The sequence below is a fragment of the Ranitomeya variabilis genome, chromosome 5, assembly GCF_051348905.1.
Source record: "Ranitomeya variabilis isolate aRanVar5 chromosome 5, aRanVar5.hap1, whole genome shotgun sequence".
Lineage (NCBI taxonomy): Eukaryota > Metazoa > Chordata > Amphibia > Anura > Dendrobatidae > Ranitomeya > Ranitomeya variabilis.
This window is the reverse complement of record NC_135236.1, coordinates 410,663,516-410,677,931: the sequence shown is the minus strand read 5'-3', so window position 1 is coordinate 410,677,931 and position 14,416 is coordinate 410,663,516. Positions and strand designations below refer to the sequence as shown.

The following is a 14,416-nucleotide window of genomic DNA, read 5'->3' as shown; positions in this document are numbered from 1 at the left end:
AAATATTGCTATACTCACCTGTCCGACGCAGCCTGGACCTCAGCGAGGGAACCGGCAGCGTTGTTTGTTTAAAATTCGCGCTTTTACTTGGTTACGTGAAGTCCCGGCTTGTGATTGGTCAGGGCGGCCATGTTGCCGGGACGCGGACCAATCACAGCAAGCCGTGATGAAATTACGTCACGGCTTGCTGTGATTGGTCCGCGTCCCGGCAACATGGCCGCCATTAACCAATCACAAGCCGTGACGTCACGGGAGGCTGGACACGCACGCTTTTTAAAATACGCGCATGTCCAGCCTCCCGTGACGTCACGGCTTGTGATTGGTTAATGGCGGCCATGTTGCCGGGACGCGGACCAATCACAGCAAGCCTTGACGTAATTTCGTCACGGCTTGCTGTGATTGGTCCGCGTCCCGGCAACATGGCGCCGTGACCAATCATAAGCCGGGACGTCACTGGAGGCTGGACACGCGCGCTTTTTAAAATACGCGCATGTCCAGCCTCCCGTGACGTCACGGCTTGTGATTGGTTAATGGCGGCCATGTTGCCGGGACGCGGACCAATCACAGCAAGCCGTGACGTAATTTCGTCACGGCTTGCTGTGATTGGTCCGCGTCCCGGCAACATGGCCGCCCTGACCAATCACAAGCCGGGACTTCACGTAACCAAGTAAAAGCGCGAAATTTAAACAAACAACGCTGCCGGTTCTCTCGCTGAGGTCCAGGCTGCGTCGGAGAGGTGAGTATAGCAATATTTTTTATTTTAATTATCTCTTTTACACATTATTACATTAATGTTGTTGCGATACCCGATACCCGATACCACAAAAGTATCGGATCTCGGTATCGGAAATTCCGATACAGCAAATATCGGCCGATACCCGATACTTGCAGTATCGGAATGCTCAACACTACTCTTCATACATCATGCAAGAATAGAAGACCGGTAGGTGTTAGATGACTATGCAGAGAAGGGTATAATCTATACTCTGAAATGATGATTACCCCCATGTCACCTTCGGCTTCACAGATGTATGTGTGTTTGTTTTCACAGCAGATACTATTACTGACTCTTTCTTCTTGTGGGATTCATTATTGATGACAGCTTTGTTGCTATTTGTTGTCATATACCGTAGAGCAAGTCATCTTCATGGTACAAGCTACATCTGAGAGCCCTACTTTTGGCCCTGGCATCCTGTTGCAGACCACTTTCCTATGTGTCACTACAATACTGTGTCAGAAGTTCATCTTCCCTAAAGATCTGACACCGTGGCTCCCTTGCATATGGCATAATTTATATACTAGTGAAGAAATAAAGATTTCAGAAAGGGCACAAAGATTATAACAACAATCAGAACTTTCTTCCAAATATGTTTTTTTTCCAAATTTCTTTTATTAATCACTTTTAAAGATTTAGGCACATAATACAACAGCGTGACGCAACCAGGGGTGGCTAATAGCTACCGATAACTTGTAAAGGGGGTGAAGAGATTGTTAGTGGATACAATTTTTTTTTTTAAAGGGCTCAGATTAGGTGATATTCACCAAACGTCCCCTGCATTCCCGCTTATACACTGGTCTCTACTGAGGTTGGTCACAGCTACAGTGGTTGGTATTTGCTGCCACTTCTGATATGTCAAGGCGAGAAGTAGAGACGAATAGGGATCTCGTAAATGTCCGAGTAGAAACTGTGAATCATTGGTGAGTATTGGTTCATTTTAAAGTCTGTGTCTTTTAAAAATAATTTATCCACTGGATATTTCTTTTAAAAGCCAATGATTTCTAACCAAACATCTATTCATTTTCTAAATAAGACAATCTTATCAGAGCTGGCAAAGACTCTTGTAATTCCCGAGGATCATATTAGTCCTTCAAATGACTTCAATGCCGCTGTTGAGCTCAGAAAGCTTCAGCGAAAAATCCGAAATATTGTAGATGATTGGATGGAGCATTATCGCTTGGCTGCAGGTAAGTTGTTTGTTCTATTTTTATTCAGAACTGATAAAGGAGTTTCAGCTCTTTTTAAAAAAAATAAAGTAGGGAAAATAGTAAAGTACAAAAGTAATTGTCGACTCAACATGGAATTCCCAGTGCTCCATGGATGTTCTCTTTTTTTACCGCTGTTTTTGTTAATTTTTTCTATGACATGCCATACGTGCCCCCCAGACCACTGCAGCTTTTTATTGGCCCATTAGTGATACCTGCTTTCATGGCAAAAGATTGCTGATATCAGTGATTGAGGGTAGGTCAGAGGAACCTACGAAGTGGCAGTAGTTTGCCAGGGGAGTAATATTTATTTTGTTCATCTTTCGCATTCACTGCTTTTGTGGGAATTTTTTTAAAAATCCCGGAGACCCCTTTTAAAGGGATTTTCTCATCTTGTACCTTTATGACATATAAGCTAGATGTACCATATATGTATGATAGATGCAGGTCTCACCAGTGGAACCCACTTCTATCCCATGAATAGGGCCCCTTTAAATGTGATGTAAATGTGTTGTGGTGGTCAAAAATGTGAATCATGAATAGGAATTCTAACCACTTCCCCAATGATTGCCCCATTATCTAATCTGTACATATGCCATTGGTGGGATCTGCATCTAACAAGCATTGATGGAATATCTTGTATGAGACGGGTATACCCCTCTAAGGGATAGAGCTCCTGTATATATTTCTTTGTGTTCTGCGGTTACAGGCTGTGAGCATTTATGTCAGTTACTTTGAGAAGACTCAAAGTGCAGTTGCAAAGTAGGCAGCTGCCTATTTGGCCATGCTTCCTGCTCAGTGGTTCACTTCATGACATCAGATGATCTTTGGGGGTCCTCACTATGGGACAGCCTGTGACCATTTGTTTTCTGGGATGCCAAAGTCACATAACCAAGTTATAAACAGCAGAGATTGGCGTGATGCTGTTGTCCCTCATATGGTTTACCAAGTTTATTATCTTTTTGTCTGGAGAGCACTCGGAGCTTTTATTTTAGCTCAATAGCAATGGATCATTTTCATTCATATTCATATTAATGCCATTGATATCTGTTTTGTTTGCCTTTTTGAGCTAGGTTTGCTATTGTTTATTTCTATGCATTGGTATTGTATGTGTATGTAAGTAATGTGTAGTTGATTGTGATGCAATTTTATTTTGTAGGTATTGATTCGCCACATATACAGAGAATGCCTGATGCTCCTCCAAAAATGTTAAGAAAACGAAAAGTCCAGTCTGCTGCTCTATTTGCCATTACACCACCTGTTTTAAAATCCCAGCCTGTCACAGAAACAGATGTAGAGAGCACACTGCAGAAGGAAAGTGCCCTTTTACATGGCCGCTTTCTATCAGCGCCTGCTCATTCTCATACTATGAGATGGGACATGTCACTGAGCACAGCTTCACCCAGGTAAGGAAACATGAAGAAATTAAACGGTTAAAAGAGCCTTATGCAGCTTCTCCATTAAAGGGGTTAAGAAGAGAAAGACAAAGCATAATGTAGGGTAAAAACGTAGGAGAAAGCTGGGGAAGGAGAGCCATGGTTTATCTCACCTGGTGTAGTTGTGCAATGTATACAGTGGGTACGGAAAGTATTCGGACCCCTTTAAATTTTTCACTCTTTGTTTCATTGCAGCCATTTGGTAAATTCAAAAAAAGTTCATTTTTTTTCTCATTAACCCCTTTACCCCCAAGGGTGGTTTGCACGTTAATGACCGGGCCAATTTTTACAATTCTGACCACTGTCCCTTTATGAGGTTATAACTCTGGAACGCTTCAACGGATCCCGGTGATTCTGACACTGTTTTCTCGTGACATATTGTACTTCATGATAGGGATAAAGTTTCTTTGATATTACCTGCGTTTATTTGTGAAAAAAACGGAAATTTGGCGAAAATTTTGAAAATTTCGCAATTTTCCAACTTTTAATTTTTATGCAATAAAATCACAGAGATATGTCACACAAAATACTTAAGTAACATTTCCCACATGTCTACTTTACATCAGCACAATTTTGGAACCAAATTTTTTTTTTGTTAGGGAGTTATAAGGGTTAAAAGTTGACCAGCAATTTCTCATTTTTACAACACCATTTTTTTAGGGACCACATCTCATTTGAAGTCATTTCGAGGGGTCTATATGATAGAAAATAACCAAGTGTGACACCATTCTAAAAACTGCACCCCTCAAGGTGCTCAAAACCACATTCAAGAAGTTTATTAACCCTTCAGGTGTTTCACAGGAATTTTTGGAATGTTTAAATAAAAATGAACATTTAACTTTTTTTCACAAAAAATTTACTTCAGCTCCAATTTGTTTTATTTTACCAAGGGTAACAGGAGAAAATGGACCCCAAAAGTTGTTGTACAATTTGTCCGCCGATACCCCATATGTGGGGGTAAACCACTGTTTGGGCGCATGGTAGAGATCGAAAGGGAAGGAGCGCTGTTTGACTTTTCAATGCAAAATTGACAGGAATTGAGATGGGACACTATGCTGCGTTTGGAGAGCCCCTGATGTCCCTAAACATTGAAACCCCCCACAAGTGACACCATTTTGGAAAGTAGACCCCCTAAGGAACTTATCTAGATGTGTGGTGAGCACTTTGACTCATTAAGTGATTCACAGAAGTTTATAATGCAGAGCCATAAAAATAAAAAATCATATTTTTTCACAGAAATTATCTTTTCGCCCCCAATTTTTTATTTTCCAAAGGGTAAGAGAAGAAATTGGACCGCAAAAGTTGTTGTACAATTTGTCCTGAGTACGCTGATACCCCATATGTGGGGGTAAACCACTGTTTGGGTGCATGGGAGAGCTCGGAAGGGAAGGAGCGCCGTTTGACGTTTCAATGCAAAATTGACAGGAATTGAGATAGGACGCTGTTATGACCCCAATGGCAGAGGGTCTCAGGAATAATGCTAAGTCAGTAAATACAGAAAACAGCTCATAGGGCAGTGGTAACTGGGCTGACCATATAACTAATCCTAGCACCACAAATACCAGCAGCCGGGGAACGTTCCTACGTTGATCCTAGACGTCTCGCGCCAGCCGGAGAGCTAACTACCCCTAGAAGGGAAAAGAAAGACCTTTCTTGCCTCCAGAGGAAATACCCCAAAAAGTTGGATAGAAGCCCCCCACAAATAATAACGGTGAGGTAAGAGGAAAAGACAAACATAAGAATGAGCTAGGAATTTAGCAAAGAGAGGCCCACTAGCTAATAGCAGAATATAGAAAGATAACTTATATGGTCAGCAAAAAATCCTATCAAAAATATCCACACTGGAAATTCAAGAACCCCCGAACCGTCTAACGGCCCGGGGGGAGAACACCAGCCCCCTAGAGCTTCCAGCAAGGTCAGGAATCACATTTAGTACAAGCTGGACAAAAATGATAGCAAACAAATAACCCAAAAAACAAAGAAGCAAGACTTAGCTTAATTTAACACGAACCAGGACCAGCAAACAGGAGCAAACAGAATGTGTCTGATAACACCGATGCCAGGCACTGGACTAAGGTTCCAGGAGGTTTATATAGCAACACCCCTGAAGTAACGACCCAGCTGGGTGCAGACAGAGGGAAGGAAATCCCAGAGTCATATCACTAGTAACCACTAGAGGGAGCCAAAAAGTCTAATTCACAACAGTACCCCCCCCTTAAGGAGGGGTCACCGAACCCTCACCAAGACCACCAGGGCGATCAGGATGAGCAGCGTGAAAGGCACGAACCAAATCGGCCGCATGCACATCAGAGGCAACCACCCAGGAGTTATCCTCCTGACCATAACCCTTCCACTTGACCAAATACTGAAGCCTCCGCCTGGAGAGACGAGAATCCAAGATCTTCTCCACCACGTACTCCAACTCGCCCTCAACCAACACCGGAGCAGGAGGCTCAGCAGAAGGAACCACAGGCACAACGTAGCGTCGTAACAAAGACCTATGGAACACGTTGTGAATGGCAAACGAAACCGGAAGATCCAAGCGAAAGGACACAGGATTAAGGATTTCCAATATCTTGTAAGGACCGATGAAGCGAGGCTTAAATTTAGGAGAGGAGACCTTCATAGGAACAAATCGAGAAGACAGCCACACCAAATCCCCAACACGAAGTCGGGGACCCACACCGCGGCGGCGGTTGGCAAAACGCTGAGCCTTCTCCTGTGACAACTTCAAGTTGTCCACCACATGATTCCAGATCTGCTGCAACCTATCCACCACAGAATCTACTCCAGGACAGTCAGAAGGCTCCACATGTCCCGTGGAAAAACGAGGATGGAAACCAGAGTTGCAGAAAAATGGCGAAACCAAAGTAGCGGAACTAGCCCGATTATTTAGGGCAAACTCAGCCAATGGCAAGAAGGTCACCCAATCATCCTGATCTGCCGAAACAAAACACCTCAAGTAAGCTTCCAGAGTCTGATTAGTTCGCTCAGTTTGTCCATTAGTCTGAGGATGAAAGGCAGACGAGAACGATAAATCAATGCCCATCCTAGCACAAAAGGATCGCCAGAACCTGGAAACAAACTGGGATCCTCTGTCAGACACAATATTCTCAGGAATGCCGTGTAAATGAACCACATTCTGAAGGAACACAGGAACCAGATCGTAAGAGGAAGGCAGCTTAGGCAAAGGCACCAAATGGACCATTTTTGAAAAGCGATCACATACCACCCAGATGACAGACATACCCCGAGACACCGGGAGATCAGAAATGAAATCCATGGAAATATGTGTCCAAGGCCTCTTCGGGACAGGCAAGGGCAAGAGCAACCCGCTGGCACGGGAACAGCAAGGCTTAGCTCGAGCACAAGTCCCACAGGACTGCACAAATGACCGTACATCCCGTGACAAGGAAGGCCACCAAAATGACCTAGCCACCAGATCTCTGGTGCCAAAAATTCCCGGATGACCTGCCAACACCGAGGAATGAACCTCGGAAATGACTCTGCTGGTCCACTTATCAGGAACAAACAGTCTGTCAGGTGGACAAGAATCAGGTCTACCAGCTTGAAATCTCTGCAACACACGTCGCAAATCAGGAGAAATGGCTGACAAAATAACTCCTTCTTTAAGAATACCAACAGGTTCTGTGACTCCAGGAGAGTCAGGCACAAAGCTCCTTGAAAGAGCATCAGCTTTCACATTCTTTGAACCTGGTAAATACGAGACCACAAAGTCAAAACGGGAGAAAAACAATGACCAGCGGGCCTGTCTAGGATTCAAGCGTTTAGCAGACTCGAGATACATCAAATTTTTGTGATCAGTCAAGACCACCACACGATGCTTAGCACCCTCGAGCCAATGACGCCACTCCTCAAATGCCCACTTCATGGCCAGTAATTCCCGATTGCCCACATCATAATTCTGCTCAGCAGGCGAAAACTTCCTAGAGAAGAAAGCACATGGTCTCATTACCGAGCAACCAGGGCCTCTCTGTGACAAAACGGCCCCTGCCCCAATCTCAGAAGCATCCACCTCGACCTGAAAGGGAAGTGAGACATCAGGCTGGCACAAAACAGGCGCCGAAGTAAACCGGCGCTTCAACTCCTGGAACGCCTCCACGGCTGCAGGAGCCCAGTTAGCAACATCAGAACCTTTCTTGGTCATATCCGTCAAAGGTTTAACAACGCTAGAAAAATTAGCAATAAAATGACGGTAGAAGTTAGCAAAACCCAAGAACTTCTGAAGACTCTTAACTGACGTGGGTTGAGTCCACTCATGAATAGCTCGGACCTTGACTGGGTCCATCTCCACAGCAGAAGGGGAAAAAATAAACCCCAAAAAGGGAACTTTCTGTACTCCAAAGAGACACTTTGAGCCTTTAACAAACAAGGCATTCTCACGCAAAACCTGAAACACCATCCTGACCTGCTCCACATGTGAGTCCCAATCTTCAGAGAAAACCAGAATATCGTCCAGATAAACAATCATAAATTTATCCAGATACTTCCGGAAAATATCATGCATAAAGGACTGAAATACTGAGGGAGCATTAGAAAGCCCAAAAGGCATCACCAAGTACTCAAAATGACCTTCGGGCGTATTAAATGCAGTCTTCCATTCATCACCTTGCTTAATGCGCACAAGGTTGTATGCACCACGAAGATCTATCTTGGTGAACCACTTGGCACCCTTAATCCGGGCAAACAAGTCCGACAAGAGAGGCAAAGGATACTGAAATTTTACAGTGATTTTATTCAGTAGCCGATAGTCAATACAAGGTCTCAAAGATCCGTCCTTCTTAGCCACAAAAAAGAATCCCGCACCAAGAGGGGAAGAGGATGGACGGATATGCCCCTTCTCCAGAGACTCCTTGATATATGAACGCATTGCGGCATGCTCAGGTACTGACAGATTAAATAATCTTCCCTTAGGAAATTTACTACCTGGAATCAAATCTATGGCGCAGTCACAGTCCCTATGAGGAGGCAGAGCACTGGATCTGGACTCACTGAATACATCCTGATAATCAGACAAATACTCAGGAACTTCCGAAGGAGTAGAGAAAGCAATAGACACCGGCGGGGAATCAGCATGAATTCCCTGACAGCCCCAACTTGACACAGACATAGCCTTCCAATCCAGGACTGGATTGTGGGTCTGTAACCATGGCAGACCCAAAACGACCAAATCATGCATTTTATGCAGAACAAGAAAACGAATCACCTCCCGATGTTCAGGAGTCATGCACATGGTCACCTGCGTCCAAAACTGCGGTTTACTTTCCGCCAATGGCGTAGCATCAATACCTCTAAGAGGAATAGGATTTACTAACGGTTCAAGAACAAAACCACAGCGCTTGGCAAATGACAGATCCATAAGACTCAGGGCGGCACCTGAATCCACAAACGCCATAACAGGGTAAGAAGACAAAGAGCAAATTAAAGTCACAGACAAAATAAATTTAGGTTGCAAATTACCAATGGCGACAGGACTAACAACCCTTGTTAGGCGTTTAGAGCATGCTGATATAACATGTGTAGAATCACCACAGTAAAAACACAACCCATTCTGACGTCTATGATTTTTCCGTTCATTTCTAGTCTGAATTCTATCACATTGCATTAAATCAGGTGTTTGTTCAGACAACACCACCAGAGGATTAGCGGTTTTGCGCTCCCGCAAACGCTGGTCAATTTGAATAGCAAGCGCCATAGAATCATTCAGACTTGTAGGAATGGGGAAACCCACCATCACATTCTTAATGGCTTCAGAATGGCCATTTCTGAAATTTGCGGCCAGAGCACACTCATTCCACTGAGTAAGCACGGACTATTTCCGAAATTTTTGGCAATACACTTCAGCTTCATCCTGACCCTGAGAAATAGCCAGCAAGGCTTTTTCTGCCTGAATTTCAAGATTGGGTTCCTCGTAAAGCAATCCGAGCGCCAGAAAAAACGCATCAATATTCGCCAATGCCGGATCTCCTGGCGCTAGCGAGAAAGCCCAATCCTGAGGGTCGCCCCGTAAAAAAGAAATAACAATTTTAACTTGCTGAGCAGAATCTCCAGATGAACGGGGTCTCAGAGAAAGAAACAATTTACAATTATTCTTGAAATTCCTAAACCTAAATCGATCTCCAGAAAACAATTCCGGAATAGGTATTTTAGGTTCAGACATAGGACTACTGGTAACAAAATCTTGTATACCCTGCACACGAGCTGCCAGCTGGTCAACACTTGTAATCAAGGTCTGCACATTCATGTCTGCAGCAAGCACACGCCACTCAAAGGTAAAGGGGAGGAAGAGAAGGAAGGAAAAAAAAACAACTCAGAATTTCCTTTCTTATTATCCCACTTCTGCAATGCTTTAAACATTCAATATTGGCCTGGCATACTGTTATGACCCCAATGGCAGAGGGTCTCAGGAATAATGCTAAGTCAGTAAATACAGAAAACAGCTCATAGGGCAGTGGTAACTGGGCTGACCATATAACTAATCCTAGCACCACAAATACCAGCAGCCGGGGAACGTTCCTACGTTGATCCTAGACGTCTCGCGCCAGCCGGAGAGCTAACTACCCCTAGAAGGGAAAAGAAAGACCTTTCTTGCCTCCAGAGGAAATACCCCAAAAAGTTGGATAGAAGCCCCCCACAAATAATAACGGTGAGGTAAGAGGAAAAGACAAACATAAGAATGAGCTAGGAATTTAGCAAAGAGAGGCCCACTAGCTAATAGCAGAATATAGAAAGATAACTTATATGGTCAGCAAAAAATCCTATCAAAAATATCCACACTGGAAATTCAAGAACCCCCGAACCGTCTAACGGCCCGGGGGGAGAACACCAGCCCCCTAGAGCTTCCAGCAAGGTCAGGAATCACATTTAGTACAAGCTGGACAAAAATGATAGCAAACAAATAACCCAAAAAACAAAGAAGCAAGACTTAGCTTAATTTAACACGAACCAGGACCAGCAAACAGGAGCAAACAGAATGTGTCTGATAACACCGATGCCAGGCACTGGACTAAGGTTCCAGGAGGTTTATATAGCAACACCCCTGAAGTAACGACCCAGCTGGGTGCAGACAGAGAGAAGGAAATCCCAGAGTCATATCACTAGTAACCACTAGAGGGAGCCAAAAAAGTCTAATTCACAACAGGACGCCATGTTGCGTTTGGAGAGCCACTGATGTGCCTAAACATTGAAACCCCCCACAAGTGACACCATTTTGGAAAGTAGACCCCCAAAGAAACTCATCTAGATGTGTTGTGAGAGCTTTGAACCCCAAAGTGTTTCACTACAGTTCATAACGCAGAGCCGTTAAAATACAAATTATTATTGTTTCCACAAAAATTATTTTTTAGCCCCCAGTTTTGTATTTTCACAATGGTAACAGTTGAAATTAGACCCCAAAAGTTGTTGTCCAATTTGTCCTGAGTACGCTGATACCCCATATGTGGGGGAGAACCACCGTTTGAGCGCATGGCAGAGCTCGGAAGGGAAGGAGCGTCATTTGGAATGCAGACTTAGATGGATTGGTCTGCAGGCGTCACATTGCGTTTGCAGAGCCCCTAATGTACCTAAACAGTAGAAACCCCCCACAAGTGACCCCATATTGGAAACTAGACCCCCCAAGGAACTTATCTAGATGTGTTGTGAGAACTTTGAACCCCCAAGTATTTCACTACAGTTTATAACGCAGAGCCATGAAAATAAAAAATCCTTTTTTTTCCACAAAAATTATTTTTAGCCCCCAGTTTTGTATTTTCACAAGGGTAACAGTTGAAATTAGACCCCAAAAGTTGTTGTCCAATTTGTCCTGAGTACGCTGATACCCCATATGTGGGGGAGAACCACCGTTTGAGCGCATGGCAGAGCTCGGAAGAGAAGGAGCGTCATTTGGAATGCAGACTTAGATGGATTGGTCTGCAGGCGTCACATTGCGTTTGCAGAGCCCCTAATTTACCTAAACAGTAGAAACCCCCCACAAGTAACCCCATATTGGAAACTAGACCCCCCAAGGAACTTATCTAGATGTGTTGTGAGAACTTTGAACCCCCAAGTATTTCACTACAGTTTATAACGCAGAGCCGTGAAAATAAAAAATCCTTTTTTTTCCCACAAAAATTATTTTTTAGCCCCCAGTTTTGTATTTTTCCAAGGGTAACAGTTGAAATTAGACCCCAAAAGTTGTTGTCCAATTTGTCCTGAGTATGCTGATACCCCATATGTTGGGGTAAACCCCTGTTTGGGCGCACGGGAGAGCTCGGAAGGGAAGGAGCACTGTTTTACTTTTTCAACGCAGAATTGGCTGGAATTGAGATCGGACGCCATGTCGCGTTTGGAGAGCCCCTGATGTGCCTAAACAGTGAAAAAACCCCAATTATAACTGAAACCCTAATCCAAACACATCCCTAACCCTAATCTCAAAGGTAACCCTAACCACACCCCTAACCCTGACACACCCCTAACTCTAATCCCAACCCTAATCCCAACCGTAAATGTAATCCAAACCCTAACCCTAACTTTAGCCCCAACCCTAACTGTAGCCTTAACCCTAGCCTTAACCCTAGCCCTAACCCTAGCCCTAACCCTAGCCCTAACCCTAGCCCTAACGCTAACCCTAGCCCTAACCCTATCCCTAACCCTAACCCTAATGGGAAAATGGAAATAAATACATTTTTTAAATTTTTTAATTTTTCGCTAAGGGGGTGATGAAGGGGGGTTTGATTTACTTTTATAGCGGGTTTTTTAGCAGATTTTTATGATCGGCAGCCGTCACACACTGAAAGACGCTTTTTATTGCAAAAAATATTTTTTGCGTTACCACATTTTGAGAGCTATAATTTTTCCATATTTTGGCCCACAGAGTCATGTGAGGTCTTGTGTTTTGCGGGACGAGTTTTTATTTGTAACATTTTCGGGCACGTGACATTTTTTGATCGCTTTTTATTCCGATTTTTGTGAGGCAAAATGACCAAAAACCAGCTATTCATGAATTTTTTTGGGGGGAGGCGTTTATACCGTTCCGCGTTTGGAAAAATGGATAAAGCAGTTTTATTCTTCGGGTCAGTACGATTACAGCGATACCTCATTTATATCATTTTTTTATGTTTTGGCGCTTTTATACGATAAAAACTATTTTATAGAAAAATTTATTATTTTTGCACAGCTTTATTCTGAGGACTATAACTTTTTTTTATTTTTTCTTTGATGATGCTGTATGGCGGCTCGTTGTTTGCGGGAGAAGATGACGTTTTCAGCAGTACCATGGTTATTTATATCCGTCTTTTTGATTGCGTGTTATTCCACTTTTTATTTGGCGGTATGATAATAAAGCGTTTTTTGCCTCTTTTTTTTTTTTTTTTGACGGTGTTCACTGAAGGGGTTAACTAGTGGGACAGTTTTATAGGTCGGGTCGCTGCCGTCGCGGCAATACTAAATATGTGTACTTTTATTGTTTTTTTTAAAATTTAGATAATGAAATGTATTAATAGGAACAATATATATATTTTTTTTTTGCATTTTTCTTGGGGAATTTCTTTTTTTTTTTACACATGTGATTTTTTTTTTTTTACACCATAACATTTCCCCGGGGGGGGGGGGGGGGGGGGGGGGTCGGGGGCATGATGTTATAGTGTAAGATCGCCGATCTGACACTTTGCTGTGCACTGTGTCAGATCGGCGATCTGACGTGCACAGCTCCTGGAGGCTTCCCGGCGCCTGCTCTGAGCAGGTGCAGTGAAGCCATCTCCCTGCAGGACCCGGATGCCGTGGCCATCTTGGATCCGGGCCAGCTGCAGGGAGGAGGAGGTAAGAGACCCTCACAGCAACGCGATCACATCGCGTTGCTCCGGGGGTCTCCGGGAAGCCCGCAGGGAGCCCCCTCCCTGCGTGATGCTTCCCTATACCGCCGGAACACTGCGATCATGTTTGGTTGCAGTGTGCCGGGGGTTAATGTGCCGGGGGCAGTCCGTGACCGCTCCTGGCAGATAGTGCCAGATGTCAGCTGCGATAGTCAGCTGACACCCGGCCGCACTCCCTCCGTGAATGCGGCCGATCGCGCTGGACGTACTATCCCGTCGGTGGTCATACGGGCCCACCCCACCTCGACGGGATAGTATGTCCGATGTCAGAAAGGGGTTAATTTAGACTTTGCACCCCATCTTGACTAAAAAAAATCTGAAAATGTAGAAATTTTTGCAAATTTAAAGAAAAAGAAAAACTGAAATATCACATGGTCATAAGTATTCAGACCCTTTGCACAGTACTGAGCAAAAGCACCCTTTTGAGCTAGTATAGCCATGAGTCTTCTTGGGAATGATGCAATAAGTTTTTCACACCTGGATTTAGGGATCCTCTGCCATTCTTCCTTGCAGATCCTTTCCAATTCCGTCAGGTTGGATGGTGAACGTTGGTGGACAGCCATTTTCAGGTCTCTCCAGAAATGCTCAATTGGGTTTAGGTCAGGGCTCTGGCTGGGCCAGTCAAGAATGGTCACAGAGTTGTTCTGAAGCCACTCCTTTGTTATTTTAGCTGTGTGCTTAGGGTCATTGTCTTGTTTTGAAGGTGAACTTTCTGCCAAGTCTGAGGTCAAGAGCACTCTGGAAGTCTTTTTCATCCAGGATATCTCTGTACTTGGCCGCATTCATGATTCCTTCAATGACAGCTAGTTGTCCTGTCCCTGCAGCTGAAAAACATACTCGTAGCATGATGCTGCCCCCAACATGTTTCACTGTTGGGATTGTATTGGGCAAGTGATGAGCAGTGCCTGGTTTTCTCCACAAATACCACTTAGAATTATCACCAAAATGGTCTTTTTTCATCTCATCAGACCAGAGAATATTATTTCTCATAGTCTGGGAGTCCTTCTTGTGTTTTTTTAGCAAACTTTATGCGGGCTTTCATAAGTCTTGCACTGAAGCGAGGCTTCGGTCAAGCCACTCTGCCATAATGGTCTGACTGATGGAGGCCTGCAGTGATATTTGACTTTG

The 14,416-nt window shown here is 44.0% G+C and overlaps 1 protein-coding gene across 1 annotated transcript in view; it reads left to right on the top strand.

Annotated features, from left to right (window-relative positions):
• LOC143776123 (uncharacterized) overlaps positions 1 to 14,416 on the top strand; it is a 152,089-nt gene that overhangs the window by 117,538 nt on the left and 20,135 nt on the right. Inside the window, exons 12-13 of the mRNA XM_077265151.1 lie at positions 1,812 to 1,965; positions 3,143 to 3,389. Coding sequence (XP_077121266.1) covers positions 1,812 to 1,965; positions 3,143 to 3,389 — 401 coding nt within the window. The remainder of the gene's footprint in view (positions 1 to 1,811; positions 1,966 to 3,142; positions 3,390 to 14,416) is intronic.